General features: G+C 39.7%; 1 protein-coding gene across 3 annotated transcripts in view; it reads right to left on the bottom strand.

The window, feature by feature from the left end:
• The window catches only part of LOC122788685 (ABC transporter G family member 23-like), a 1725589-nt gene that overhangs the window by 997433 nt on the left and 701025 nt on the right, over window positions 1-27131 (bottom strand). For all 3 annotated transcript variants that reach the window (XM_044055583.1, XM_044055595.1, XM_044055590.1), the window contains exons 10-12: window positions 19192-19360; window positions 16018-16118; window positions 15479-15549 (exon numbers count right to left, since the gene is read on the bottom strand). In XM_044055583.1, the coding sequence (XP_043911518.1) occupies window positions 15479-15549; window positions 16018-16118; window positions 19192-19360 (341 nt within the window). The remainder of the gene's footprint in view (window positions 1-15478; window positions 15550-16017; window positions 16119-19191; window positions 19361-27131) is intronic.

Genomic DNA, 27131 nt, shown 5'->3' with positions numbered 1-27131 from the left:
ATTCTTGTTAAAGATCCATCTTAAACTTGGAGAATCAGAACTATATGTGTATCTAGGTGTTAAACCTATCATTATATATAGGAAAGGGAAGAACTGAAAAGATCTCCTTAAAAATAGACAAGTTCAGAACATGACAGGCCATCCAGGTATTCACAAGTGTGGTTCATGTAACTGGTGCCACAAGCTTAAACCTGGAGCCACGTTTACTATAACTAGCACCTGTCACCCCTGGGATTCAGGTTACTGGCTAAGGCTCTTGCCACCCTTATAGTGCCTTTTTTAGGGAACGTTCAAAGGACAAAACCACCACCGTAACAGGTACAAGCATGCAAAATCTGAAGGTAATGCTATTCAATGCTAGAAGTCTAAACCTCAAAATGCACTCTCTCGAGGCACTCCTAAAAATGGAGAACATTGATATCTGTGCAGTAACTGAGACCTGGTTCAAGGCTCCAGAGAGCACCCCTGCAATACCAAGCTACAACTCTTACCACACATTTCGGCCACCAAACCAGGACCAAAACACTAAAGGTGGAGGAGTGTCCATATTCACCATGGATATTCACACCACCAGGCTAGTTGCCCAACACAATGCGTCTGAAATTCTCCAGGTGCAACTAACACTAGGTAAAACTGCAATCCAAATTGTAGCTTGCTACAGATCCCCCACCACACCTCAAGATTCTCACTACACCTTTCTAAACATACTGGAAAATATTAAGATAGAACCAAACACCCTAATACTGGGTGATTTTAACTACCCTGCCATTAACTGGGAAAACTACTCGTGTACCAACACTTTTGCCCAATGGTTCTTGGAATTCATAAATTCCAACGCACTGGATCAACTAATCCATAGTCCCACCAGGGGCTCCAATATCCTAGACCTGGTCATTACCAACATGGGAAATCGATGCTCCACACCTATGGTCACCCCCTCATTAGTCAGGTCTGACCATAAGATAATCACCCTTAACATCCACATCCCCCCCACCCCCACCCCCAGTAAGGAAACCTCCATAAAAAACTTCTCCAAAGCCAACTTCATGCTACTCAAATCAGAAGTGAAAAACTTCATAACACCCATGCAGACGGGAACTGAAAGTTCAACTGCTGATTCCTACACTAAGGCACTTTACGAGCACATCCACTCATGCATGAATCGTGCCATCCCAAATAGAACCAAGATGCTCTCCTCCAAAAAAAGGAAGCCAATCTGGTGGTCCCCTACCATAAACAAACTTTACAACAAAAGGAAGAAATTGTTGCAGAAAAGAGGAAATCCCAGGATGCCAAAAACTCCCTTACCAGCCTCACTAAGAAACTGAGATCCCTCATAAAATCCTCCAAATTTAGTTACGAAAATAAAATTGCCAAAGATTACAAAGACAATCACAAGGCATTCTATAACTATGTCAAGAATCTAAATGGCAATGCTCAGATCTGCTCTGAGGTACAACAGAATGGCATTAAATATACTGATCCCAAGGATATTGTTAATATCCTGGCAGATCGATTCAGTGCTAACTTCACCCCCTCTCACCCCCTAAACAGCCCATCTCAATGCCGGAAGATTGCCAAATTCCAGTAATAACGGCCACACAGGTAATAAACGCACTCTGCAAAGCTAAGAATACAGCATCCATGGGACCAGATGACATCCCGGGCTGTGTACTACATGAACTACAATATGAACTGGCACCTCACCTAAGTGTCATGTTTAATCATAGCCTCACCTCAGGTTTCGTGCCCATTGAGTGGCACAGAGCTACAGTTATCCCAGTCCATAAGGGGGGATCCACCTTGGATCCCGGAAACTACCGTCCCATCAGTCTGATGAGCCTGATCTGCAAGGCCATGGAGCGTATTATCATGGAACTTATAAACAAAGACAATGGCAACCTTCAAACAGAGGACCCCACCCAGTTTGGGTTCGTGAAGTGCCAATCTTGTCTCCTGAACCTGACTGACTTCTTTGAATCAGTCTCCAGAGCCATGGACAAGGGTAAGATAGTCCACACAGCCTATCTAGACCTCACCAAGGCCTTTGACACCATCCCCCAGTCTGGAATCATAGATAAACTTACTAAGCTGGGCATTAATCCCTACATCACCCAATGGGTTGCCAACTGGCTTACTGACAGAACCCACTCTGTAAAAGTAGCCGACTCCAAATCCAGCTCCAGACAAGTGACAAGTGGAGTACCTCAGGGTTCAGTCCTAGGACCACTCTAGTTTGGCATCTACTTCTCTGAAGTACAGGCCAACACTAAGGGACTGTGGCTAACAAAGTTTGCAGATGACTGCAAACTGGGAGCCATTACTGAATCCCGAAATGATGCAGATACTCTACAAAAGGGCCTTACAGAAACAGATGCTTGGTGCCAGAGCCATGGGCTCAAGCTCAATGCCAAGAAATGTATAGTTATCCCCTTTGGGAAAAAACATATACCTGTGAATTACTACATAGGTGGCAGTACACTAAACACTGAAAGTGTGATAAGAGACTTAGGGACACAGGTGGACAGTGGTCTCACCTTCAATAACCACATTGCCAAAACAGTCAGGAAATCCTTCTATGTGGCACACCTCATCACTAAGGGCTTTTCATCGAGAAAAAAGGAGGTCATTGTCCCACTGTACTCATCCCTCATTAGACCCATTATAGAATACAACGCCTCATTTGGTATGTACCTCTTAAGACATCTGCAACAACTGGAAAGGCCGCAGAAATACCTCACTAAAAGAATCACAGGCCTAAAGCAGATGCCCTACACTAACCACCTTAAAAAACTCCAGCTATACTCTGTCACATATCTTCTACTCAGTAGCGATTTCTGCTTAACATACAAGGCCATGTCAAACCCAGAGCTGTTGGACATGCTACGCTTAAAGAAATCCCAATCCCTCAGAGCCACATGTTGCAGGGATCTAAACCTTGTCATCACAATAAACAAAACATGCTGGAGGAATAGGTTCCTGACCCAGAGACTCCCCAGACTCTGGAATAGACTGCCCATACATGTCAAGCAGAGTGCCTCTTTGGCCCTCTTCAAAAGGAACCTTGACGGTTGGATGGGAGAAAGGAAATTCATCCCGGGGATCACGTCAGTCACCCTAATAGACAGGGTTCCAGGGAAGTAAATAGTGTGGGAAGAAATAGCCAGGGAATTGTTATGGCTAGGCTTGTATAGGCCCTAGGGTGATAGCCTAGTACCAACCTATGAACCTATGGTCCAGAGTGTTTGTTTTTGAATAATAATGATCCTTTATTGTATAATAACTTTTAAACCTGTTTAATAATGTCTTTTGCACATATCATGTTAGAATGCATCTTTATGAACCTCTCATCTACCTCAGTCTTCATCAATGTTTATTTCCATACCCATTTTCAATAAAATGTAGATTGCAACCGTCATTAATAACATAAACCATTTCACAGTTCAGTATCCTCAACCTGTCAGCTAGTAATATCCTGTATGTTAAAGACAGAGAGCCTGAACTGGAATATCTAATGGGTTGAGACACCTGTAAAAGTCATAAGGTACATTCATATTACTAGATCCAGCTCTAACAAGTTAAAGGGGAAATCCCCTGCTACTATCCACTTCTCCATTGATTTCAGTGCATTTTCTTAATACACAAATACATAAGAAAACTAACATGCAGGAAGACAGATGGCTAATGGTAACATTTGTTCTTCTTCATAGGACAAACTAATAATAGCAGCATTAACAATGTTGACCATGTACTAATATAGTTCTTTCAAATATTTATTCTTGACTCATTAAGGCAATAACCATTTCACTGACTTATCTAGTTCTGCTATAATTTAAATCATGCTATGGTTATATTCCTGCTATGGTAAGAGTTATGAATGGGGGTGGATAGAGCCCATTAACACCCAGGGATGAATACATAGATAATATGACTGAAATTATGCATAATGGTTTGGGGAGACCAACACAACTAAATGCAAGATTATTTATTAGGAAATAGAGCTCCGGGGTAATATATTTTTCAAGAGTATGGATGAATTTGCTTGCACCACATTTTCTCTTTGTTAGTATGGATTAATCACTTGGCATGTAGACTGGGATGGGGTAGGGAGACTCAGGCACTAACTATCTGAACTGTTAAGAGAGAAGCTATGAAAAAAATGATATTCAAGTACCCCAGTGCAAGATTACAGAACTAGGGTGGGTTTTAGTGAATGACATTTTAACTCATCTGAGCTGGTTTTCTGAGTGGTCTTTTATTGGGGCAAGATTACAGAACTAGGGTGGGTTTTAATGAATGACATTTTAACTCACACATCTGAGCTGGTTTTCTGAGTGGTCTTTTATTGGGGCAAGATTACAGCACTAGGGCGGGTTTTAATGAATGACATTTTAATTCACAAATCTGAGCTGGTTTTCTGAGTGGTCTTTTATTGGGACAAGATTACAGTACTGGGGCAGGTTTTAATGAATGACATTTTAACTCACACATCTGAGCTGGTTTTCTGAGTGGTCTTTTATTGGGGCAAGATTACAGCACTAGGGCAGGTTTTAATGAATGACATTTTAACTCACAAATCTGAGCTGGTTTTCTGAGTGGTCTTTTATTGGGACAAGATTACAGCACTAGGGCGGGTTTTAATGAATGACATTTTAACTCACACATCTGAGCTGGTTTTCTGAGTGGTCTTTTATTGGGGCAAGATTACAGCACTAGGGCGGGTTTTAATGAATGACATTTTAACTCACAAATCTGAGCTGGTTTTCTGAGTGGTCTTTTATTGGGACAAGATTACAGCACTAGGGCAGGTTTTAATGAATGACATTTTAACTCACACATCTGAGCTGGTTTTCTGAGTGGTCTTTTATTGGGACAAGATTACAGCACTGGGGCGGGTTTTAATGAATGACATTTTAACTCACAAATCTGAGCTGGTTTTCTGAGTGGTCTTTTATTGGGACAAGATTACAGAACTAGGGTGGGTTTTAATGAATGACATTTTAACTCACACATCTGAGCTGGTTTTCTGAGTGGTCTTTTATTGGGACAAGATTACAGCACTAGGGCGGGTTTTAATGAATGACATTTTAACTCACAAATCTGAGCTGGTTTTCTGAGTGGTCTTTTATTGGGACAAGATTACAGCACTAGGGCGGGTTTTAATGAATGACATTTTAACTCACACATCTGAGCTGGTTTTCTGAGTGCTCTTTTATTGGGTAAGAAGAGATAGGAATATCCATAATCTGCTTGTACACATGTCCTGCTACAATGCAAAGTGTGATTTACATAGACACTAACTACGTAATTGAAGCCTTTTCAGCTGTGAAGAAGCTGAATAACCCCTGAAATTAGTTTTAAATGTTGGGGAAGGGCAGGTGGCACCTCCAATATGAGAGGCTTTGTCTGCCTTTGTGGGGATGTAACACATGCAATATGAGAGGGTGTGTCTGCCATTCTGAGGCCATAACATGTGTAATATGAGAGGTTGTATCTGCCTTTCTTGGGTCATAACACATGTAATATGAGAGGCTGTGTCTGCCTTTCCAGGGCCGTAACACAAGTAATATGACAAGCTGCATCTGCCTGTCTGGGGCTATAACATATGTAATATGATAGGCTGTGTCTGCCTTTCTGGGGGCTGTAGTAAATGCAATATGACAGGCTACATTTCCCTTTCTGGGGGCGTAACATATGTAATATGAGAGGCCATGTCTGCCTGTGTGGGGCCATAACATATGTAAAATGATAGGCTGTGTCTGCCTTTCTAGGGCCATAACACATGTAAAATGATAGGCTGTGTCTGCCTTTCTAGGGCCATAACACATTTAATATGAGAGGCTGTGTCTGCCCTTTATTTATTTATGTATTTCCAGTTTGATGACCGGGGAGGTCCACTGGGCTCAAGGAGCCCATTTTCACTGGAGGCCCAGGGAGAAAAGCTCCATAATACATAGTAGAAATAGTACCAATTAAGCAAATTGTAATATTATATAGTAAAACTAAGCAAAGTAAAACAGCAAAATATACAATCCATATTTACATGCTTACAGGTTAGAGAACAAGTAGTACAGAGTAAAATTGTACAGAGGTTTTAAATAATCTGTGAATGGTATAAAAGTAACATTTGTAAGAAGGTAGTAAATAAGGTAAATCCCCTAAAAGGGGAGGGTAAAGGTGGAAGGTACCTTAAGTGTAATGATTGTATTCATGTAATAAGCAGGTTAGGTAGGGAACGTGCAATTGCATTTCCAATTATAGGAGAGGTAAGAATGGAGCTGGGTTTTAAAGTGTTCAAACTTTTCAGAAAGTCTTAGAGAGTGAGGGAGTGAATTCCATTTTTTGGATAAGAAAAAGGATAGGAGAAGCTGGCCAGCGGGACGATTTGGTTTGTATACAGAAATTAGATTGTGGTGGGCAGATCTTAGAGTTCTGTGTGGGGTGTATGATGGTAAGATGTTTGTTAGTGCTGGGCATTTAGTTGGTTTAAAAATAAGCTTGTGGGTTGTATAGAGTTGAAGGTAGTCAAGGTAGTTGGGAAGTTCTAGCCATTGCAGCAGGTGGACAGGTATACAGTGGTGGGTGGAGTATTTGGAGTTGGTGCTGAATTTTGAGATTTTGTTGTAACAGGTCTCTAGTTTAGAAGAGATAGAGAAAGACAGATTGGTTAGTAGGAGAGCACCATACATCAGTGATGGTAGTAAGTAGGTAGTGGCGAGGGTCTGTCTTGTTGAAGGGGAGAGAAAGTGGGAGTTTCTTACAGCATGCCAAGTTTCTGATGTGTTTTCTTAATATTTTGCTGAATTTTAACAAAGGGAACAACTTCTATGGTGGAGTTGGCATGGCTGATAACACTGAAAGAGGTTTTGTCAAGAGGGAGTGATTTTGGGGGAGAGAATAACAGAATTTTAGATTTGTCGGCATTCAGAGAGAGGTGATTTTGAAGCATCCAGTTCTCAGTATTTGAGAAGGCAGTTTGAGTTTTTGTTTGGAGTTCAGGGAGGTTAGAAGCAGAGCAGACTAAAGTTGAGTCATCTGCATATTGTACTATCGTAGTGTTAGAAATGGCTGCATGGAGATCATTAATAAAGATACTAAAGAGCATTAGGCCGAGTATGGATCTCTGGGGTACTCCGGTTGAGGTAGGAAGGAAGGCTGAGGTGCCAGTTTTCCATTTCACGGCCTGAAATCTGTCAGAGAGGTAGCTGTTGAACCAGGTAAGGGTGTTTTGTGAGAGATTAAGATTAGAAAGGTGATTTAGGAGGCGAGTATGGGAGATTATATCAAAAGCCTTGGAGAGGTTGAGGAGGACTATGGATACAAGTTCTACAGAGTCAAGGGCATGGTTTACTATGTCTAGGAAAGAGAGAAGAGCAGTTATTGTGCTATGGCGAGGATGGAATCCATGTCATTTTGGGGCGAGGAGTTGGTTATTTGTAAGGAAAGGCATGAGCTGAATGTGGATGCATTTCTCGAGAATTTTTGAGATGGGGAGAGAATGGCTATGGGTTGGAAGTTGGAGATGTTATTATTTTTGCCTCCTTTATGGAAGGGTAGGATAAAGGCTGCATGACACATTTTGGGGACATATGATTCCTGTATGGATCTATTAATGTGAGTGCTAATGGGGATGGCGATACAATCTGCTGCAAGTTTTAGAAAGAGTGAGGGGATGTTGTCAGGGGCACTGGAGCATGGCTTAAGCTTAGAGAGAAGTTTTTTATATATGAGGTGGAGATGGATTTGAGATGAAATATGGGAGGAGTGTTATGGATGGAAGGTTGGGGAGAGGGTTTGAGTTGGGGGGAGGAGGTGTTGTTTGGGAAGGTCTTGGTGAGTTCTGCTATGGAGTTAGTAAAGAAGGAGATGAAGAGAGTAGCTATTCCTGGGTCAGATTTACTAGTGTCAGGGCAAGGATTGTTTTTGGTACCTAGGTTGAGAAGAGAGTTGATGGAGTTTCAGAACTGTTTGGGGTTCTTGGAATGACTAGACTGTAGTTTGGTATAGTATGATTTTTTATCCTGTATAATATGTTTTTGGCTAGGTTGCAGAGCTGTTTATATTTAAGAAGGGTGTCAGGGTGCTTATTGTGATGGTAAAGTTTCCAGGTCTTGTCCCTTTGTTGCATAAGTGTTTTGGTATCTTTAGTAAGCCATGGGGTGGAGTTGGGTTTTATATGTTTTGTTCTTGGAGGGGCCCTTCTGGGGTTGTAACACATAAGATCATAGGAATTTACTAGGCTATCAATCCGGAGGTCATTTCAAGCCTAGCAGTAACATCCAAATGTAATACCATAGATACGCTAGTATATACCAAGAACTGCATTTAGTAATGAATGCCCATGTCCAGGATGGTTGTGGGTGCTATCCTTGGTAAGAATTTACAGTGCCCCATCTACTCGTTCAGGTTCCTTTTCAACAGTGACATAGAGATGCTCTGTTTCACATGAATTGGTAGCCTATTCTAAAGATGCGGCAGTCACTGGGGCACAATTCTTTACCTCCAGCATGTCCTATTTAATTTTCAGGCCATATTTAGGTCCCAAGAATGGGTAGCTCTAGTCCCATTTGATTTACAGATGTGCAGCAAATTCATTAGGTTTGGGTCTGAGATTGCTCTGTAATGTTACAGATTGTGTCTACCTTTCTGGGGCTGCAACACATGTAATATGACAGGCTATGTATACCCTTCTGGGGCTGTAACACATGTAATATGACAGGCCTTGTCTGCCTTTCTGGGGCCGTAACACATGTAATATGAGAGGCTGTATCTTCCTTTGAGGGGCTGTAACATATGTACCAAACTACTCGGGGTACTAATAGATAACAACTTGTCCTTTGAACCTCACATTAATAACACCATAGAAATAGTAAACAAGAAACTAGGTTCCCTCTATAGAATAAAACCCTTTCTTACACCTCCAGCCAGGGTTACTATTGCTCGTACCCACCTCATCTCTACCTTGCTCTATGCCTCCCCTATCTATACCAAAATATGTAGAAGTAATCTGAGTAAACTTACATCCTCCTATAACAATATTGCCAGATTTGCAGCTGGGTCCTCCTATAGAACTCATCACTGTATCAATCTGAATCAGTTAGGATGGTTAGAGCTGCCAAATTTAATACTTTTCAATCAATTAATAGTAGCCCATAAGATCCTGTATTTACCTCAAAATACACCCATACTTACATCCCTAGTCATCCCCTATAATAACCTCAAGACCTTACGCTCAGCTAATAACCTACTTGTACAAATTTTATTTATTTTTTATTTATTTTTATTTATCATTTGTTGACCGGGAAAGTCCGACTAGGTTCCACAGAGCCTGTTTTCAGCGGAGGCCCGGGGAGAAACGCTCCAGATGCATGTCTTTGGAATGTGGGAGGAAACCGAGTACCCGGAGGAAACCCACGCGAACACAGGGAGAACATGCAAACTCCACACAGAAGGCACCCCAGCCGAGAATCGAACCGGAGAACCTCTTGCTGTGAGGTGACAATGTTAACCACTGCACCACTGTGCCGCAAATATCAAAATCCAACAACTTAGCTGGTGACACCTTGTTCTCCAATACAGTAGGTAAAGCCTGGAACATCCTCCCAAGCCAGCTAACCTCAATATCCTCTGTCAGCTTATTTAAAAGCAAGCTTAAACCCTACCTCAAATCACACTGGCTATGCCCCTGTGTTAACCCAGACTAAGTACCTAACTATTAACTAGACTCCCACAATTCCTAGCCTATCATGATCTTGTGTTGTCTCACTAATTTTTAGTGAGCTTAACCTTCCTTAGGATTTTTTCTCATGTAAATAAGTATATACTGTGGAATGATCAAACACCTTCATATAGTATCTCAACCTATGTGTTAAATAACACTAGAAATCCATCCTTGTTTGCTGTTCTTCTATACTCTATCTATTGATCTCTAGTGTTTTTCTTTCTTCAGTTTTTGTGAGACCTTAGTATCTCTTATCATAAATTACTAGGTGTATCTAATTTTGTAATATGTTATAAAGATTTGTACTACACCATTTCTTATACAAATGTATTAGTCTTATTCATCTATTCTTAGATAAATTTTTCCTTTTTCCTACTGAAATATAAAATATATAATCTTAGGCTTGTACTATAATTGTTAAAACTTATGTACCAAATTATACTGTTATTGTCTTTGTCTTGACCTTTTATGTTGTTCTAATTTGTGGAGCTTTTCTCCCCGGGCCTCCACTGAAAATGGACATATATCCAGCTGGACTAGCCCGGTCAACAAATGTAAAATAAAATAAATAAAATAAAATAAAATGTAATATGAGAAGTTGTGTCTGCCTTTATGGGGCCATAGCACATGTAATATGAGAGGCTGTATCTGCCTTTATGGGGCCATAGCACATGTAATTAGAGGTTTTGTTGGCCTTTCTTTGACCATAACACATGTAATACGAGAGGTTGTGTCTTCCTTTGTGTGGCCGTAACATATGTAGAACAAAATGATGTATCCAAAGGCTCAACAGGAACAAAAAATTCAAAATGACTTAAATAAAACTGTTTTAATGAAATGATAAAAAATTCCACATCAAGCGCTTTCGCCTGGAGGCATACCAGGCTTTTTCAAGATGAACCATGATTATAAATTCAAGGCTTAAGTACTTTCTAGCCCAAATCATGTGACTAGAATAGCAACTAATAAAATATGCAAATCAGATGTTCAATGAAATTATACCCCACAAAATTGTACTAAATAATGTAAAAACGTGTTTAAATTACAACTCATAATAAAGCATGTATGACTGTTTTATAAAGCTACAAACAAGCTTAAAAAACTTAAAAACAGTCTTAAAAAATTCTTTTTATGTCTAAAAAATCTATTAAGAACTATTGGTTTCTAAGACCTCTGTTAATCATATGAAAAGTTAACCAAAGTTTGAAACATCGGAACAGATTGAATACCAAAACAGTTTTGTGTATACCTTTTCTGGTGATTCCTTAAAAATTGAACAATCAATTAAAAAATATTGGCCAATTTTGGTACAACATGATGATTTCAAACAGATTGTTAAGGAGCATCCCCATTTTATTAGGAAAAGGGACACGAACCACAAGGGTCTCTTTGAGATCAGACCTGGTGTGGACAATAAAAGGGTTTATTCGAAACTTGGAACGTATAAGTGTGGTTCATGTAAGCAATGCCCTTATGTGCATAAGGATAGTTCATTTTTCATTCCCTCTAGGAGGTTTAAATTCAGGGCTGAACACCATTACAACTGTGGTACGAAAGGAGTTGTCTATTTAGGTTTTTGTACTCAATGCTCCAGTTTTTACGTAAAACTGAGAGAACCCTTAGGAGAAGGATATATGAGCATCTTTATGATGTTTCCAAGAAAAAGGAAAACAATGTTTTTTTTAAGCATCTTAGCACATGCCCTAATATGCAACTTAAATTTTTAATCCTAGAGCAAGTCCTACATGACAGTAGAGGGGGTGATTGGGAAACCCGACTTGAATACAAGGAACTGCTGTGGCAGCTCAAGTTGAATGCAACTAAGCCTCCTGGTTTAAATGACAGTATTAGTATTATGAGTGTTTTGAAACTGAGGAGGGCCAAGTTATGATTTTGTTCATTATAAAAAAAAATTTTAGATGGGTTGTTCATTGCCAGTTATTATGGACAACATTTTGTTTTGAGTGGATGTTTCAAACTTTGGTTAACTTTTCATATGATTAACAGAGGTCTTAGAAACCAATAGTTCTTAATAGATTTTTTAGACATAAAAATAATTTTTAAGACTGTTTTAAGTTTTTAAGCTTGTTTGTAGCTTTATAAAACAGTCATACATGGTTTATTGAGTTGTAATTTAAACACGTTTTACATTATTTAGTACAATTTTGTGGGTTATTAGACATTGTATAATTTCATTGAATGAATGAATTGCTGTTGGCACTTTAACATCTGATTTGCATATTTTATTAGTTGCTATTCTAGTCACATGATTTGGGCTAGAAAGTACTTAAGCCTTGAATTTTTAATCATGGTTCATCTTGAAAAGCCTGGTATGCCTCCAGGCTAAAAGCTTGATGTGAATTTGTTATCATTTCATTAAAACAGAGTTTTATTTAAGTCATTTTGAATTTTTTGTTCCTGTTGAGCCTTTGGATACATCATTTTGTTCTTGGTCTGGTTCGGATCTAATTTGGTTTTGCCGTAACATATGTAATATGAGAGGCTGCATCTGCCTTTCTGGGCCATAATACATGTAATATGTGACGCTGTGTCAGCCTTTCTGGGACTGTAACACGTGTAATATGACAAGCTGTGTCTGTTTTTTGGGGCCGTAACACATGCAATATGAGAGGCTGTATCTGCCTTTCTGGGACTGTAACACATGTGATATGACAGGATGTATCTGCCTTTATGGGGCCATAGCACATGTAATATGAGAGGTTGTGTCTGCCTTTCTGGGACCATAACACATGTAATATGAGAGGCTGTGTTTTCCTTTGTGTGGCTGTAACATATGTAATATGAGAGGATGTGTCTGCCTTTATGGGACTGTAACACATGTAATATGACAAGCTGTGTCTGCCTTTTTGGGACTGTAACACATGTAATATGACAAGCTGTGTCTGCCTTTGTGGGACCGTAACACATGTAATATGAGAGGCTGTGTCAGCCTTTGTGGGGCTATAACACATGTTATATGACATGCTGTGTCTGCCTTTTTGGGGCCATTACGCATGTCATATGAGAGGCTGTGTCTGCCTTTATGGGGCTGTAACACATGTAACATAACAGGCTGTTTCTGCCTTTGTTGGGCTGTAAACCGCTGTAATATGACATGCTCTGTCTACCTTTTTGGGGCTGTAACACATGTAGTATGACAGGCTGTGTCTACCTTTTTGGGGCTATTACACGTAATATGGCAGGCTGTGTCTGCCTTTGTGGGGCCATAACACATGTAATATGACATGCTGTGTCTGCCTTTTTGGGGCCATTACGCATGTCATGTGAGAGGCTGTGTCTGCCTTTCTGGGGCTGTAACACATGTAACATAACAGGATGTTTCTGCTTTTGTTGGGCTGTAAACCGCTGTAATATGACATGCTCTGTCTACCTTTTTGGGGCTATTACACATGTAATATGGCAGGCTGTGTCTGCCTTTGTGGGACCATAGCACATGTAATATGGAAGGCTGTGTCTGCTTTTTGCTATACAAGAGAATATTAGTGTTTCAGTAGGCACAGACTCTCATATTACATGTGATACAAGCACTGATAAGGTCAAGTCAGACTGGAAAAATTTCTGTAATAAAGCTTTCATAATTAGCTCCAAAGAATGCGCCCCACAAAGGCAGACACAGACTATCATATTACATGTGTTATAAAACAGGCTAATAAAGTCTGGTGATATCTTCATAAAAGCAGGCATTTTGAATGATCAAAGCATATACCATGCTATTAGAGGGACCTGAGGAACTCACGTGAAAGTGCTTTCTTAAGTATAATTCTACAGCGGTAGCCCATGGTGTGTTGACTTGTTTTGTTTGTTAAAATAGAAATAAAAATCTTTCAATTAAGAATGAGATTCCATAGGCTATTGAGCTGGTAAACCCTCATGGGTCTTTCAGGAATATTCAAATAAGAGACTATCCTCTAAGCTTTAGGACTGGCTTTTGTTTTTCTACCTCCTAAATTTTTATCCAGTCAGCCCCCCTGGACCCTCCCACCATTGTATGCAACTGCCTTTAAATAATTCAGCTGTTAAATGTAATGTATTAAAACAAGAACCCTCTTCCATTTACCTACTTAACTGAGTAAACTACTTGAAAATTCAACAAGGTGTCTTTACTCCTCCCACAAGAAGGGTATCAGAAAAAGAGAGAGCGAGATAGCAGAGAGAGAGAGAAAAAAAAGAGTCTCCTAGATCTGCCAGCTAAAGTGATTTTTATCTGGGCTAATCCTTTCTACTCTGCTGCATCCACAGATAGGTGGAAATGAACTCTTTCCTCCCTAGTCTACTGAAAACCATCTGTTCTACACCAAATAAGCAAACTATTAATATGGCTTCAGCAAACTTCCCATACAACTTCAACAGCAAAATTCTAACCTTCCAAATCTGCTAGTCCTCTATATGTCCCCAGTATATGTGCAAATTATTAGTTTCAGTCTCTCCTTTCTCCAACAAACTGCTTTCCAGCACATCTCCTTCGGACTTCTCTTTGGTGTCTGATGAAGTGACTGCAGCTGCATGTAGTAAACAGGTCCCCCCATCACAGCCCTCAGTTGTTCATGATTTTTCAGAACATTCAAGATTTTCTATCATATGTTGGCCGTGCTCCCTTTCAAAATTCCCAGTTTTCTTATAAATTACTGATGATTATAGTCATTCAGTAATGCAAGGAATTAGAATATCATACTTTTTACTCAGAAAATGCATGCTGATGCAAAACATGCTATTTGATTAACTTTCTAAGTGAAACAGAGTAATAGTTGCACACTGGCCCTGGTTTTGGGCCTTTGTCCCACCATTATTTCTGGCATTATCCAAAATTAAAACAAATAATGCCACTGTGGAAATAATAGGTACCAGTGGAAATCAACAGTAGAAGCATTAAGTAATTCAAGAAAATCCACATGACCACCAAGGCAGATATAGTGTAAATCCAGAACTTTAATAAATGGTTAGCGCTTTCATGCCCTTCTGAGCACTTCTTCAGACCATACGAATGCAATAAAACAATACCTTTTAAATATACGCCTCAATCTAAAAACACCTATCACATAATAACATCAATTAAAATTAGTGAATCTAGATCAGGAGTGTGAGAAGGACAATCCATAGTGTACAGGCGGTGATAAGGTACTAGAAGCCATATTAATGAAACGATGATTTGAGGCATAATTTGCAACACTGATGTATCTATCTAGTTCTCTCTCTCTCTTTCTCAAGATACTTATATACATCTCGAGAGAGAGAGACATACAGACAAATATGAGACAATACATCTGAATTTTAACTATTAAATAAAGGAAATGAATAAGCAGGATGAACTGAAACATGTTACCGTTACCTTCAAGACTAATGATTTGCAGTGATTAAAACTTATATTTCCAGCACTGTACTTAATTTGTTCCAATGGCACTAACTCATTTCTAGATTTACAGAAATTCTCCTGTTTGCATTTCATTATATGTCTATAAAATCAGAAGGACAGCATGTTTAATATATGGATAGTCTTGTAAATCATACTGAATATATTACATGGAGCAGATATGAGCATCACATACTTTAGATTTCTAAAAATAAAATTCCATTAAATGTTATTTTTTAGCAGTGTCCGTGCCTTTCAGATTCTGGATTTTTGAGTTTCTGATTAAAACTCTTGTCAGTTTCTATGTTATTAATTTTATTTTTCATACAAATACACAGTAAAAATAGAAAAAGTCCAAGATGAGCATTCTAATAAAGTTGATAACTTACTGGTCATATCGAGCCAGACATGCACAGAACTACTTTCCACTAAGCTTGGATCAACCTTTTGTTCCACCATCCTGTTAAAACAGATCAGTGATTATTGACATTATACAGGCAACATGATATAACAATCACCTTTTACTACTTAAAATATACTACAACCTTCCCTGTACTACTAACTCACACATGTCAGGTAAGTTGTACAATAGGTTTATGAAATGCAGTGGTAGGAACATGTGAGCTCTGGACTTAATACATCAGACCACTCAAACTGTGGTCTACATTGTATCCTGTCCAGTGATGGCAGAAGATGAGCTATAGTCAAATATTGTGGATAGGCAGATGCAAACCAAGAATATTACTGAAGGTATAATCGTGATAAGAAATCCTGAATAAAGGTACAATAAACCCATGACTGCTTACCATACACGAAAAGTCACATGAAAGGAGCTCTGTGACTCATTGCAACTTTGGTCAATGTTCTCTTCTTATTAAATATATGAAATACCACAAAGACAGTGGAACAGGAATACATCTGAATTTACCTAAGAAACAAGCTTTGTGTATAATTCACTCCAAATCCTATTATGGCCCAGTACAGACCATTCCGAGCACCAGTTAGAGCAGCTGCCTGGTTTAGGTGAACCTACAAATGACAAGAATATTCAGAATATTAGTATAATATAGAAGAAGCAATGCAATCTTCAGAGACATTTTATAAATCTTATAAACCAATACTGGTATTGTACTGTGTCTACTAGTCACCTCATTCACAACTTAGAGCACAGACAGCAATGAAGAATTTGATTTGCTAGGCACTTACATTTTTCTTCTTCAAATTCAAGCTGGCATTCAAATTCAGTTTGGCAGTAAGCAAAGATCGCTAAAGCTTTGACTTGTTAATGCGCTTCTTCCTCTTCAAAGGGTACAGGGTTTAATTCTTTCCACCCCCATTTGCTTACTGTCTGACCTTGAGCAATTCCCTTAACCTAAACATGCTTCCTTGAAATTGTGACTAGGCTTCTTAACGGTCTCCTGGCTTGAATGCCTAGTAACTACCAATGAACCTATATCATTCTATGAAGCTACTGCACACTGCAATACTTGAATGCTTACAGAAAATAACTCAAGATTTAAATTCCTTTTTTGACGCCCAGCAGGCCCTTATCAGCAAACAGAAAATGAGGGTTACTTTAGCTTTATAATATCTGGGTTCACCTTGGGATAGCTATCCTATTACATCCATGTCTCGGGCCTGTCAGTCATCTTTAATAGCATCAGCTATTAATCCTGCACACACTGACAAATTGTTTTAGGTAACAATTGTTTTCCTGCATTAGATGCCTCTAGCAAATATAGTCTTAATAATGAGCTTATCTAACTTTAACAGATCAGAGTAGCTATCAAGAAAAATACTACACTCCAAAAGATGTACTATAAATTATTTTGACTCATTTCTAAATTAAAGGTGCACTTATTTGCTACTACCAATATTCTAGTATTGTTGATACTGCTCAGTACTTCCATCCATACCGATCCATGCTATAGTATTATCTGCAGAAGTTACTAGTATATTTTGTCTTCAAATCAAAGTCTTGTTTTAATTACTCACTGCTGCTGCTACCCTTACCATAACTGGCATTTTATTTACTTAGGCAATTTAAGGTAAACATTTGAAATATTGGCGCCCACTAGAGAGAGTCCTGAAATGCAGAGACTGAATGGCCGAAAGAACAGAGCTCCATACACTAAGTCTGAGATGCTATTTCTCAGAATATTCCCTTTTCTCCGAGGTATGGCAATCTTGGAGTTGGTATATAAAGTTGGTATATAAATGTTCAGGGGTAAGGGGAGTTTTGAATTTTTAAGAGAAGAACAATTTTTGAGATTCGTTCTTCTCCAGGTTTTTTGTTCCTTTTTGGGGGAGGGGGCCTTTCAGCACTTGGCATTTCAGTTGCTGACATTTTCATAGAAAGCCCAATTTTAATATTTTGGTACTATTATTGTACCATGCTAGTTGATCAACTGATTGGAATTTGATAGTGGCTTTGTATACAACGGTACACACACCTATATTATGCTTTTTATGTTAATTTATTTGTAGCATTAATGTCAAAACTCCTCCATGGTTCTTTTTGAAGCAGCATGCTAGCAGTAAAGCTGGTATTTTTTGAACATATTTTCATTTCTATGTTCCCTCGGTTATTCAGTGAGAAAGCCAGTTACTAAATAGAGGTACTAAAGGGAAACAGCCACGTTTTGTCTTTTGTTGGTTGATGTTGATGCTATAAGGGATAATCAAATCGTTTAAAACAGTGCCTGTACCGCTCATACTTACTTAGCATGCTAAGAATGAAAAAAGGTAGTTTAGTTTAGCAGATGTATACATATAAACATAAACCTAGTATGGATAAACATAAAAATAATGTTCTTCCATCGTGTCTGCAAGATTCAACTATTCTCTCTGGTTCTTGTTTCAAAAAAACAGTTAAACATCTATTTTTGAACACAAGTGAAACTACCACAAAATGCAGTTTTACTATAGAATAATATATACTTTAGAGTATTTGTTATGACAGGATTTAGTGACAGTGATGGGATTAATTTGATTATCTTCTGAGATGAAGCCAAGGGAGTTAATTTTATCAGTGTTTGTTTATACCCAGACAGTAAAATGTTGAAAAGTGACAATTTTCAACTTTTTTCAATGTGTGATTGATAATGAATGCACAAAATTCCAGTTGTACTTCACATTTTTAAGGTTGAATATATATGTTGGCTGAATATGCTGGTTTGGTGATTGCAGCTGGTGCACTTGTTTTCAGCCGTCAGTGATTAGTGCTGGAAGAGAGAACTCCCTCTTTTTTGAGACAGGGTGACCATGGACTTGATATATTTAAATATGGGACAGGGTGCGCCTGCAGTTTGAAAAATATTGTCTGCTTGTTTTTTTAGTTAGTTTGATATGTCTTGCACTGGTATTCTGTGCATTCAGGGGTATGTGCATTCAAGGCTATATTTTTCAGCATTTTACAATTCACTATTTTTATTGTTAAATATTTGCTTGCAAAATCCCACTTCCCACTGTTTAGCAATCTCCCAAAGCAAATGTCAGTATTCTCCAATTAACCAATAGTTTACTATAACAAGCTTCCTTCCTAAACATTTGATGTACCGAACATAAGATAAAAATAGACTGTACCCATATACACACACACACACACACACACACATATATATATATATATATATATATATATAATATTTTATTTATATATATATATAATATATTATATATATATATAATATATATATATATATATATATATACACACACACACACACACACACACACACACACACACATAGAGAGAGAGAGATACCACCACACATACACACATAGATTAAATAATATATATAGATATACTTTGTATATATATATATATATATATATATATATATGTGTGTGTGTGTGTGTGTGTATAGAGAGAGCGATATTATAAACAGTAACATACATAGATTAAATATAATTTTAGTGTATTTACTGTTGTAAATGATAATGATTACATGAATGCTCTAATTGTTCACACACACACACACACACACACACACACACACACACACACACACACACACACACACACACACACACACACACACACACACACTTTCTTATATAGTTAGACTCCATAGCACACACAATTATTTTAACTTATAACCTGGTGAATGCTCTTGTTGTCCAAATGCTGAAGGAATCGATGACTGAGAGAGAAGTTTCCAGTTTCATTGTTTACCACGGCCACAGGTAGATGTTTAGGGTCTCCTCCAATACATAGGCATATTAGTGCGATCTGTATGACTGGCAACAAGAACTGAAAGCAAAGAAACCTAAGAACCCCAAAAGGAAAGAAATAAAAATGCTGATGTTTTTTGAAAGTTCTGAGTAAAGTCAGATTTCTAGAGAATTCAGCCATATATTCTGCCAGATGTGTGAAATCGTTTTGCAAGAGCATACAGAATTTTCATGTAGCATTTGCATTATGTTATGTTAAAAATGGTTTGCAATATGTAAGTCAATCATTTCTGACCTTTGCAATAATTAAGGGAAAAGGATGTACCTATGCTTACTTCCAAATTAATGCCTGTCTTCTGAAGAGCCCTAAAGGGACCTTATGAGATTTTACTTTGCATGCTGCTCCCTTTATTGTTCATAAATATAATACACTTCAATGTTTTGCTATGTACATCCTCTTATCATGGGTAAGGCAGTGCTGGAAATCTATCTTTCTTCATAATGCCCAGAACCAAACCTGTCTGCATGGATCAGAGTTTCAATTTAAAGGCACTACAAACTTAGGAAACCAAATACATAAACATGAAACAAAATACTTTTTACCAAAATTTATGGCCACCCTTAAAACAAAAACAAGCATAAAGAAAACTTATTCAAAGATGCCTCCTGCAAATGCATCTGAAACAATGGCATAACAACCAATTTACCTTATTCTACCTTTATAACTTCTGGAGAAAACTCATTTAAGATGGGGAAAATAATATATATTTTTTCTTTTTATTTCCCTTTTTCACAGAAGTTTTAACTACTGTAAATCATTTAACCATTTGTATTATTATATTCATTCAGTATCATACTGAATTGTGTCTGTGCAGCAGTTTGAAATCAGTTATTTGACTAATATCCCAGTTATATTTAATATATCCTACTATGTACCTACGTATCTTTAATTGATACATGACACATTTTATTGTACTGTGTCCCAGGCTGAGACTGAAAATGGATCTATTCTGGTTAAAAAAAATAATTAACGATTACTTGATATTTATTTTTAGCCTTGGGTATCCTAACATGATGCTAGCTTCCACAATGGTGCATTTCAGACAGAGACTTTCAAACAGAACCAGATCAGATAACACTGTACTAACCAGACAGATTTATATCTGAATAGTTTGTCTTCCAGATGTATGATTTTTATTTTTTTTTTGGTATGGCGTGGTTGTACCTATTCATTATCTTTTACATGGTTTGGTCAATGATTACAAAATACAACATTGCATTCAGTAATGGGTTGGATCAGTGCAGCATTAAGAGGTACAATTATTTTTTGAAATAATTAGACAGTCCCTTTAGAATTAGTTTAGCTACAGAATATGCATTCTTAACTTTTCTAGATATACATTTACCAATATTTAACTTGTTGTCCTCTACTGTTCTCAGATCTTTAATATCAGTGTCATTTTGTAATCATAATTTATTTTCTATTTTCTAGTCTCAGAATTCTACATTTACTGATACTAAAAGTGATGTCATTACTACTACAGCAGGTATGGATATTTTTAGTCCATATTGGAGAATCTCTACATCTTTTACTGAAGAAGATGTGCTACCTAGTTTGCAATGATTGGTATATTTGGTTGTCTGTAGGCCATTTCCTACATTTATACCTAAGAATAATAGTAAAAAAGAAGCAGCATTAACACAAAGCCTTGGGAGGACCATGATTAACCCTTGATAGGTTAAACAACCACCCCCTATTTCTGACTTGTTAGATTCTGCAGTGTTAGACTTGATGGGATAAACAGGATTCCCTCAGTTACATATGGACTGGCATTTATTGTGTTTAATTTGTCAATTACTCTCTTATGTGGAATAGTGTCAAAAGACATAGCAGGTCAAGATAAGCAGAAAGCCCTGTCAATAATTTATCATGTGTGTGAAGACTGGTAGAGAAATGTGAAGGCTGCCAGCCTAGCCAGATAGAATTGCGCACATAATTCTATCATTTGTAAATATGAATGTTGTACTTAAAACAATGTGGCAACATTGCCATCTGCTGTAAAGAAAGCAAAGTCAAGCATTTCTTGCTGGTCCTTTGAAATTAAAATTATTTTATCACTGCCTTTGATGTTTTACAAGTTGGCTCCAGTCCGGCTAGAAGAAGGCTTCCTGCCTATTGTTTTAAGGCTAAAGTTAATGATCAGAATTTACATGTGGAATGTCCTTTATTGCTCTAAGTGTAAAATAATACAAATGCAGTTTCTGTCAGCCTGGGAACTCCAGGAAGTGTAAAAAGATGATGTAATGCTTTAGCAGAACTGCAGTTTCAATTTAAACAGTGAGAACCAGAGATTATTAGGCATTTTTGGTCTGTCTATCCAACTCACAGTGCTGCCTGTTGCTCTATGTAAATAAGTTATTTAAGAAGTGTGTTTTCTTGTAGCAATAGCTAGGAATTAGAAAGTTTAAACTAAGTGTTTTTCTGTGATGTCAGAACTGTACTACTGATTAATTTTAAGTATTTCTGTGTGATTTCTGAACTCTTTTGACTAGCACTGTGTAGTAGAAAGTATTGTCTTGTGGTTTTAATTATTTATTATTAAATATTTTAAAACCTTTTAACTGTGGCTGGTTTTGTGTAGAGATAAGTTAAAATCTAGAGTACATTGCAAATTTATAGAGTTTATTGCATAAAGCCACTCTAATAAGCCTTGACGGATTAGTCACACTTACCAATTGGATAATGATATTACACAGTGATAATTGGGCCACTTTTAAGGGCCTTTGGGTAGCTGATAATATTAGCTGGGTGGTGGTAGTAATTACTACCATATAGTCTGGGTAAAAGGGGCACAGCTGGAGAACCTGTGCCAGCCTTCCCCAGGAGTGTCTGTGTGGTTGTATAAATGTATCTCAAAGTGTGTGTGTCAGCTACTTGGGCAGGGACACGAAAGACTGGTTGAACACAGAGGTTGCTGGAGATTTTAGCTTGCCCAGCTAGGCTGAATTCTGGACCATATAGCTGTGCCAGTGGGGAGTCTTATTGGGGATCTGGGGAGCAAGGGAGCAACTAGCCCCAGACTGACTGTGATCTCTATGTGCTCTTAAGGGAAATTGCACTTTAGTGTGTGTAACTAATATCCTTTCCTCATATATGAGACACCCTCTCTGGTGTTAGTAGTGAGTATTGAGGCTCCTTGATTACTTGGCCAGGGCACGGGTGTCACATATTAATTGGTGGCAGTGGTGGGATATCCTCATATATTAATTGTTTAGAAGCAGTGAGATATCCACACCGCATATTAATTAGTTGGCAAATACTAATTGGCTTGTAGTGGTGCAGGTAGAGTGAATCCTGTAGCTTGTGTACCATGAGCTTTGAAGGTGTTTTTGGTACTCTAAAACAGCCATGCAGTGACTACTCAGAGTTCAGATCACAATTGTTTTATTTCTTTTGTTAGCTTAGTTAGGGTGAGCAGGCAGCATGTCAGCAGAGGAGTATGGAAAGCTGACAAGGAGCCAGTTGGAAGAGATGTGCCAGGCTAGGGAACTGGTGCATGGAAACCTGACTAAGGCAGACCTGATTGCAGCCTTGGTTACAGCTGCATCAGAAAATAGCAACCAGGAGGACAATCAGACTGGCAGTGGAGATATAATTCCCTCCGAGAATGGACATGTCAACCTTTCTGCAGTGGACTTAAAAATCCAGCTGGAGCTAAAGAGACTTGAGTTGGAGGCCAGGCATGTGGAATTAGAAGCAAATGAGAGACTGCGATGTTTTTAGGCTGAGGAGAATGAGAAACTATTACGTCTGGAAGCTGAGGAACAAGAAAAGCAGAGGCAGCATGAGAAGGGGATGCTGACTTTTCGCCAGAGTCATGGAGGTAATAGGGATGGGAGTAACTGGACCCCAGAAGCACAAAAGGTCAGGTAATTTCTTCAGCAGTTTAAAGAGGGGGATCATTTTGATAGTTTCATTCATATGTTTGAGAGGGTATGTAAACAGTATGAAGTTGACCAAGGGCTCTGGGTACAGTTCCTGACCCCCTTACTCCATGGTAAAGCTGTAACTGCATTAGATAAAATGTCTGACATTGCATGTTTTGATTATACTGCCATAAAGAAATGTCTTTTAGAACTGTTTAAGCTAACACCTGAAATGTATAGGAAAATGTTTTGTGAACATAGATGCAAGGAAGATAAAAGTGTGTGTGAATATGTTGTTGAATTGAGCACTTATTTCCATAGGTGGGTGAGTGGATGTTAGGTAACCACTTTTGAACGGCTAGCAAACATTTTGGTGGGGGAACAAGCCCATAGCACTTTGCCTGAGGACATGAGGATCTGGTTAGCTGATAGACAATGTGCTACTTCAGATTAATTGGGGAAGAAGGGAGACCTATACCTGGCAAGCAGGGCAGCCCTGCACAGGAAGAGGACCCCCAGTACTGCTCATGGGTCTAAAGGAACCTATAGTGGGCAGCACAGACTACCACAACAGACTCTGCCAGTAGCAGGGGAAGCCAATAGTCCAGGTACACATCCAGGAGCTAGGGTTAAATGTTTTGAATGCAACCAGTAGGGCCATGTGATATGCAGGTGTCCACAGAGGCAAGGTGGGGAACCAAAGGTGAAGGAGCCAGTAAGTGGGAAAGACAAAATGCCAATAGTAGGTTGTCTTGAGTCAACACAGGTACTAAACTACCATCCTGCAGATGTCTTGATAGGGAAGGATTTGGAGGAGGCAGTACCATGTACTTATGCAGTTACATGCAGTGAGGCTATGAAACAAGCATGTGAGTCTGGTAGCCTGGGGGAGACCCAGACAGACTGCATACTTGCAGCCTGGACTGCTGAGGTGGTTACTTCAGGAAGGGAGCTACTCTATAGCAGTAAGACTGAATGTGAGCCACAGCTGCTTGTGGGTACTGATGTTCCCTTGGACAGAGTGACTACAAAGGTAGAGGTGAGTAGTAGTACCCAGGCTGACAGTGTGGCACCACTGTCAGAGGATGCCAGACTTCCTGTGAAAGGGGAGCTGGGAAAGGTTACAAGGAGAGAGTTGAGACAGGCTCAGCTCTCAGATGCTGCATTGCAAGGCCTGAGGCAGGTAGCTAGGGAGGCACCCGATTCTCAAGGAAAGGGGGGATCTATATACTGGGACAAAGGGTTACTATACAGAGAGTGGACCCCTGAGGGAGGGCTAGAAGGTGAGAGAGTACAGCAGTTGGTAGTGCCTAGAGCCTAGATTCTGGAACTTCTAGTCATAGCCCATGATATTCCCTTTGCAGGTCATATGGGCATAAAACGTACAGAGGTGTATTATGTAGAACTTCTATTGACCTGGAATTTCCAGAGATGTAACAGGGTACTGCAGGACCTGTGAGCAGTGCCAAAAGGTAGGCAAGGCAGGAGACAAGGTGAGAGCTCCTTTGATGCCTTTGCCTGTGATTGAGAAACCATTTCAGAAGGTAGCTAGGGATATTGTTGGTCCTCCGAGTACCCCACGTTCCACAGGGAAAAAGTATATCCTAGTGGTAGTGGATTATGCTACACAATACCTTGAGGCAGTGACTTTGTCCTCCATTGAGGCAGAGAAGGTGGCAAATGCTTTGTTAGAGATTTTCAGCAGGGTAGGTCTCCCAAAAGAAATACTGACTGACAGAGGTGCCAGTTTCATGTCAGACCTGCTGGCTTGTCTGTGGAGGTCCTGTGGGGTGAAGCACATGAAGACCACCCCTACCATCCCTAGACTAATGGTCCTGATAACAGGTTAAACTCTACAATCAAGTCCATGCTACGGGCATTTGCAAATCAGTTTAAGAGGGAGTGGGACAAATATTTGCCCCATCTGTTGTTTGCTTACAGAGAGATTCCCCAGGAATCCACAGGTGTTTCACCCTTTGAGGTGCTGTATTAGCATAGGGTTAGGGGACCTCTAGATTTAATTTGAGATGAGTGGGAAGATGAGTGTGAGTCTCACAAGGAGTCTGTTGTGGCACATGTCCTAAACCTCAGGACAAGGCTCAGGGAACTCATCGGCTTGGCCCAGGAGAACCTGGCAGAAGCCCAAAAACAGAAAAAGGTGTGGTATGACAGGAATGCTCGAGCTAGAGAGTACGCTGTGGGCAGCAGGTAATGGTTCTCATTCCTGTCAGACACAACAAGCTGACAAGCTGCAAGCATCTTGGGAAGGATGCTACAAGGTGGTAAGAAAGGTAAGTGATGTTAACTACATGGTGGAACTGCTAGGCAGATAGCAGGGGCACAAATTGTACCATGTTAACATGATGAAACCTTACCATGATAGGAAGGCCATTGTGCTGAGCATTTGCAGTGGATTGCAGGAGGAGTCTGAGGGAGATCTGGGGACTGATCTCCTCAGTGAGGCTTGGGCTGACACCTCAGTGGAAAGAGTAGCAATGTCCCAGCAGCTTTCTCCTACCCAGGTTTGAGAAATATGAGCAGCGTTGCAGGAATTTGGGGACATATTCACTGGGAATCCAGGGTGCACCCACGTAGTGCAGCACCAGGTGGATACAGGACCCCAAAGGCGTATTAGGCAAGCCCCTTATAGGGTGCCTGAGAGAGTCAGACAGACCCTGAAGGAGAAGGTACAGGAGATGTTGGAACTAAGGATGATTCAAGAGTCCAACAGTCCCTGGGCCTTCCCAGTGGTGCTGGTGTCAAAGAAGGATGGCAGCACCAGGTTCTGTGTGGACTACAGGAAATTAAATAGTCACACAAAGTCAGATACGTACCCCATGCCTAGGACAGACAAGGCCCTAGAGCAGCTGGGTGGGGCTAAGTATCTTACAACCATTGATCTTACCAAGGGTTACTGGCAGGTGCCCTTGACTCCCAGTGCTAGAGAGAAGTCAGTCTTTGTGACTCCTTTTAGCTTGTATGAGTTCACAAAGATGACTTTGGGATGAAGAATGCCCCAGTGACTTTTCAGAGGCTGGTAGATCATACCCTAGCAGAAGCAGGAGGGTTTGCCCTTGCTTACCTAGATGATATTGCCATCTACAGCCATTCCTGGCCAGAGCACTTTCAGCATGTCAGAGAGGTGCTGGGCAGACTACAGAGGGCAGGGTTGACCATTAAGCCGAGCAAATGATAGGTGGGTATGGCAGACATCTCCTACCTAGGACACAGAGTGGGGAGTGGTAAGATAAGGCCAGAACCTGCCAAAGTGGAAGCTATTCAGTCATGGCATGCACTTGTTACTAAATAGCAGGTGAGGACATTTTTAGGGACAGCAGGGTACTACAGAAAGTTTGCCCCCAGGTATAGTACCATAGCTGCTCCCCTCACAGACCTGACAAGAAAGAACAGGCCAGATAAGGTAATGTGGACCCCAGTATGTGAGCAGGCATTCCAGAAGCTTAAAGAAGTTTTGGGAGGACCCCCTGTGTTAGTCAGTCCAGATTACAGCAAATAATTTATTGTGCAGGTGGATGCTTAGGACCATGGTGTGGAGGCTGTACTTAGCCAGATTTCTTCAGAGGGGGAAGCACACCCAGTGGATTACCTCAGTCATAGGCTCCAACCCAGGGAGGAATGCTATGCAGTTGTAGAAAAGGAATGTCTAGCCATAGTGTGGGCACTGCAGAAACTTCAGCCTTATTTGTACAGAAGGAAATTCACTGTTATGACAGATCACAACCCCCTAACATGGTTAAACAGAGCCAGTCAGCAAAATGCCAAGTTGCTAAGATGGAGCCTATGGTTGCAAGCATATGATATGTCAGTACATCACCATAGTGGGGTTAGCAGTGCCAATGCAGATGGGCTCTTAAGACAGGGAAAGGGGTAGGTATAGTCAGATAGACCTAACCTTCTCAAGTGGCGTTTCTCAAGGGT

This window comes from Protopterus annectens, chromosome 1.part2 (assembly GCF_019279795.1).
Source record: "Protopterus annectens isolate FY-2018-M chromosome 1.part2, PAN1.0, whole genome shotgun sequence".
Classification (NCBI taxonomy): domain Eukaryota; kingdom Metazoa; phylum Chordata; order Ceratodontiformes; family Protopteridae; genus Protopterus; species Protopterus annectens.
Note: the sequence above shows the minus strand (reverse complement) of the source record. Positions and strands in the feature narration are given on the sequence as shown.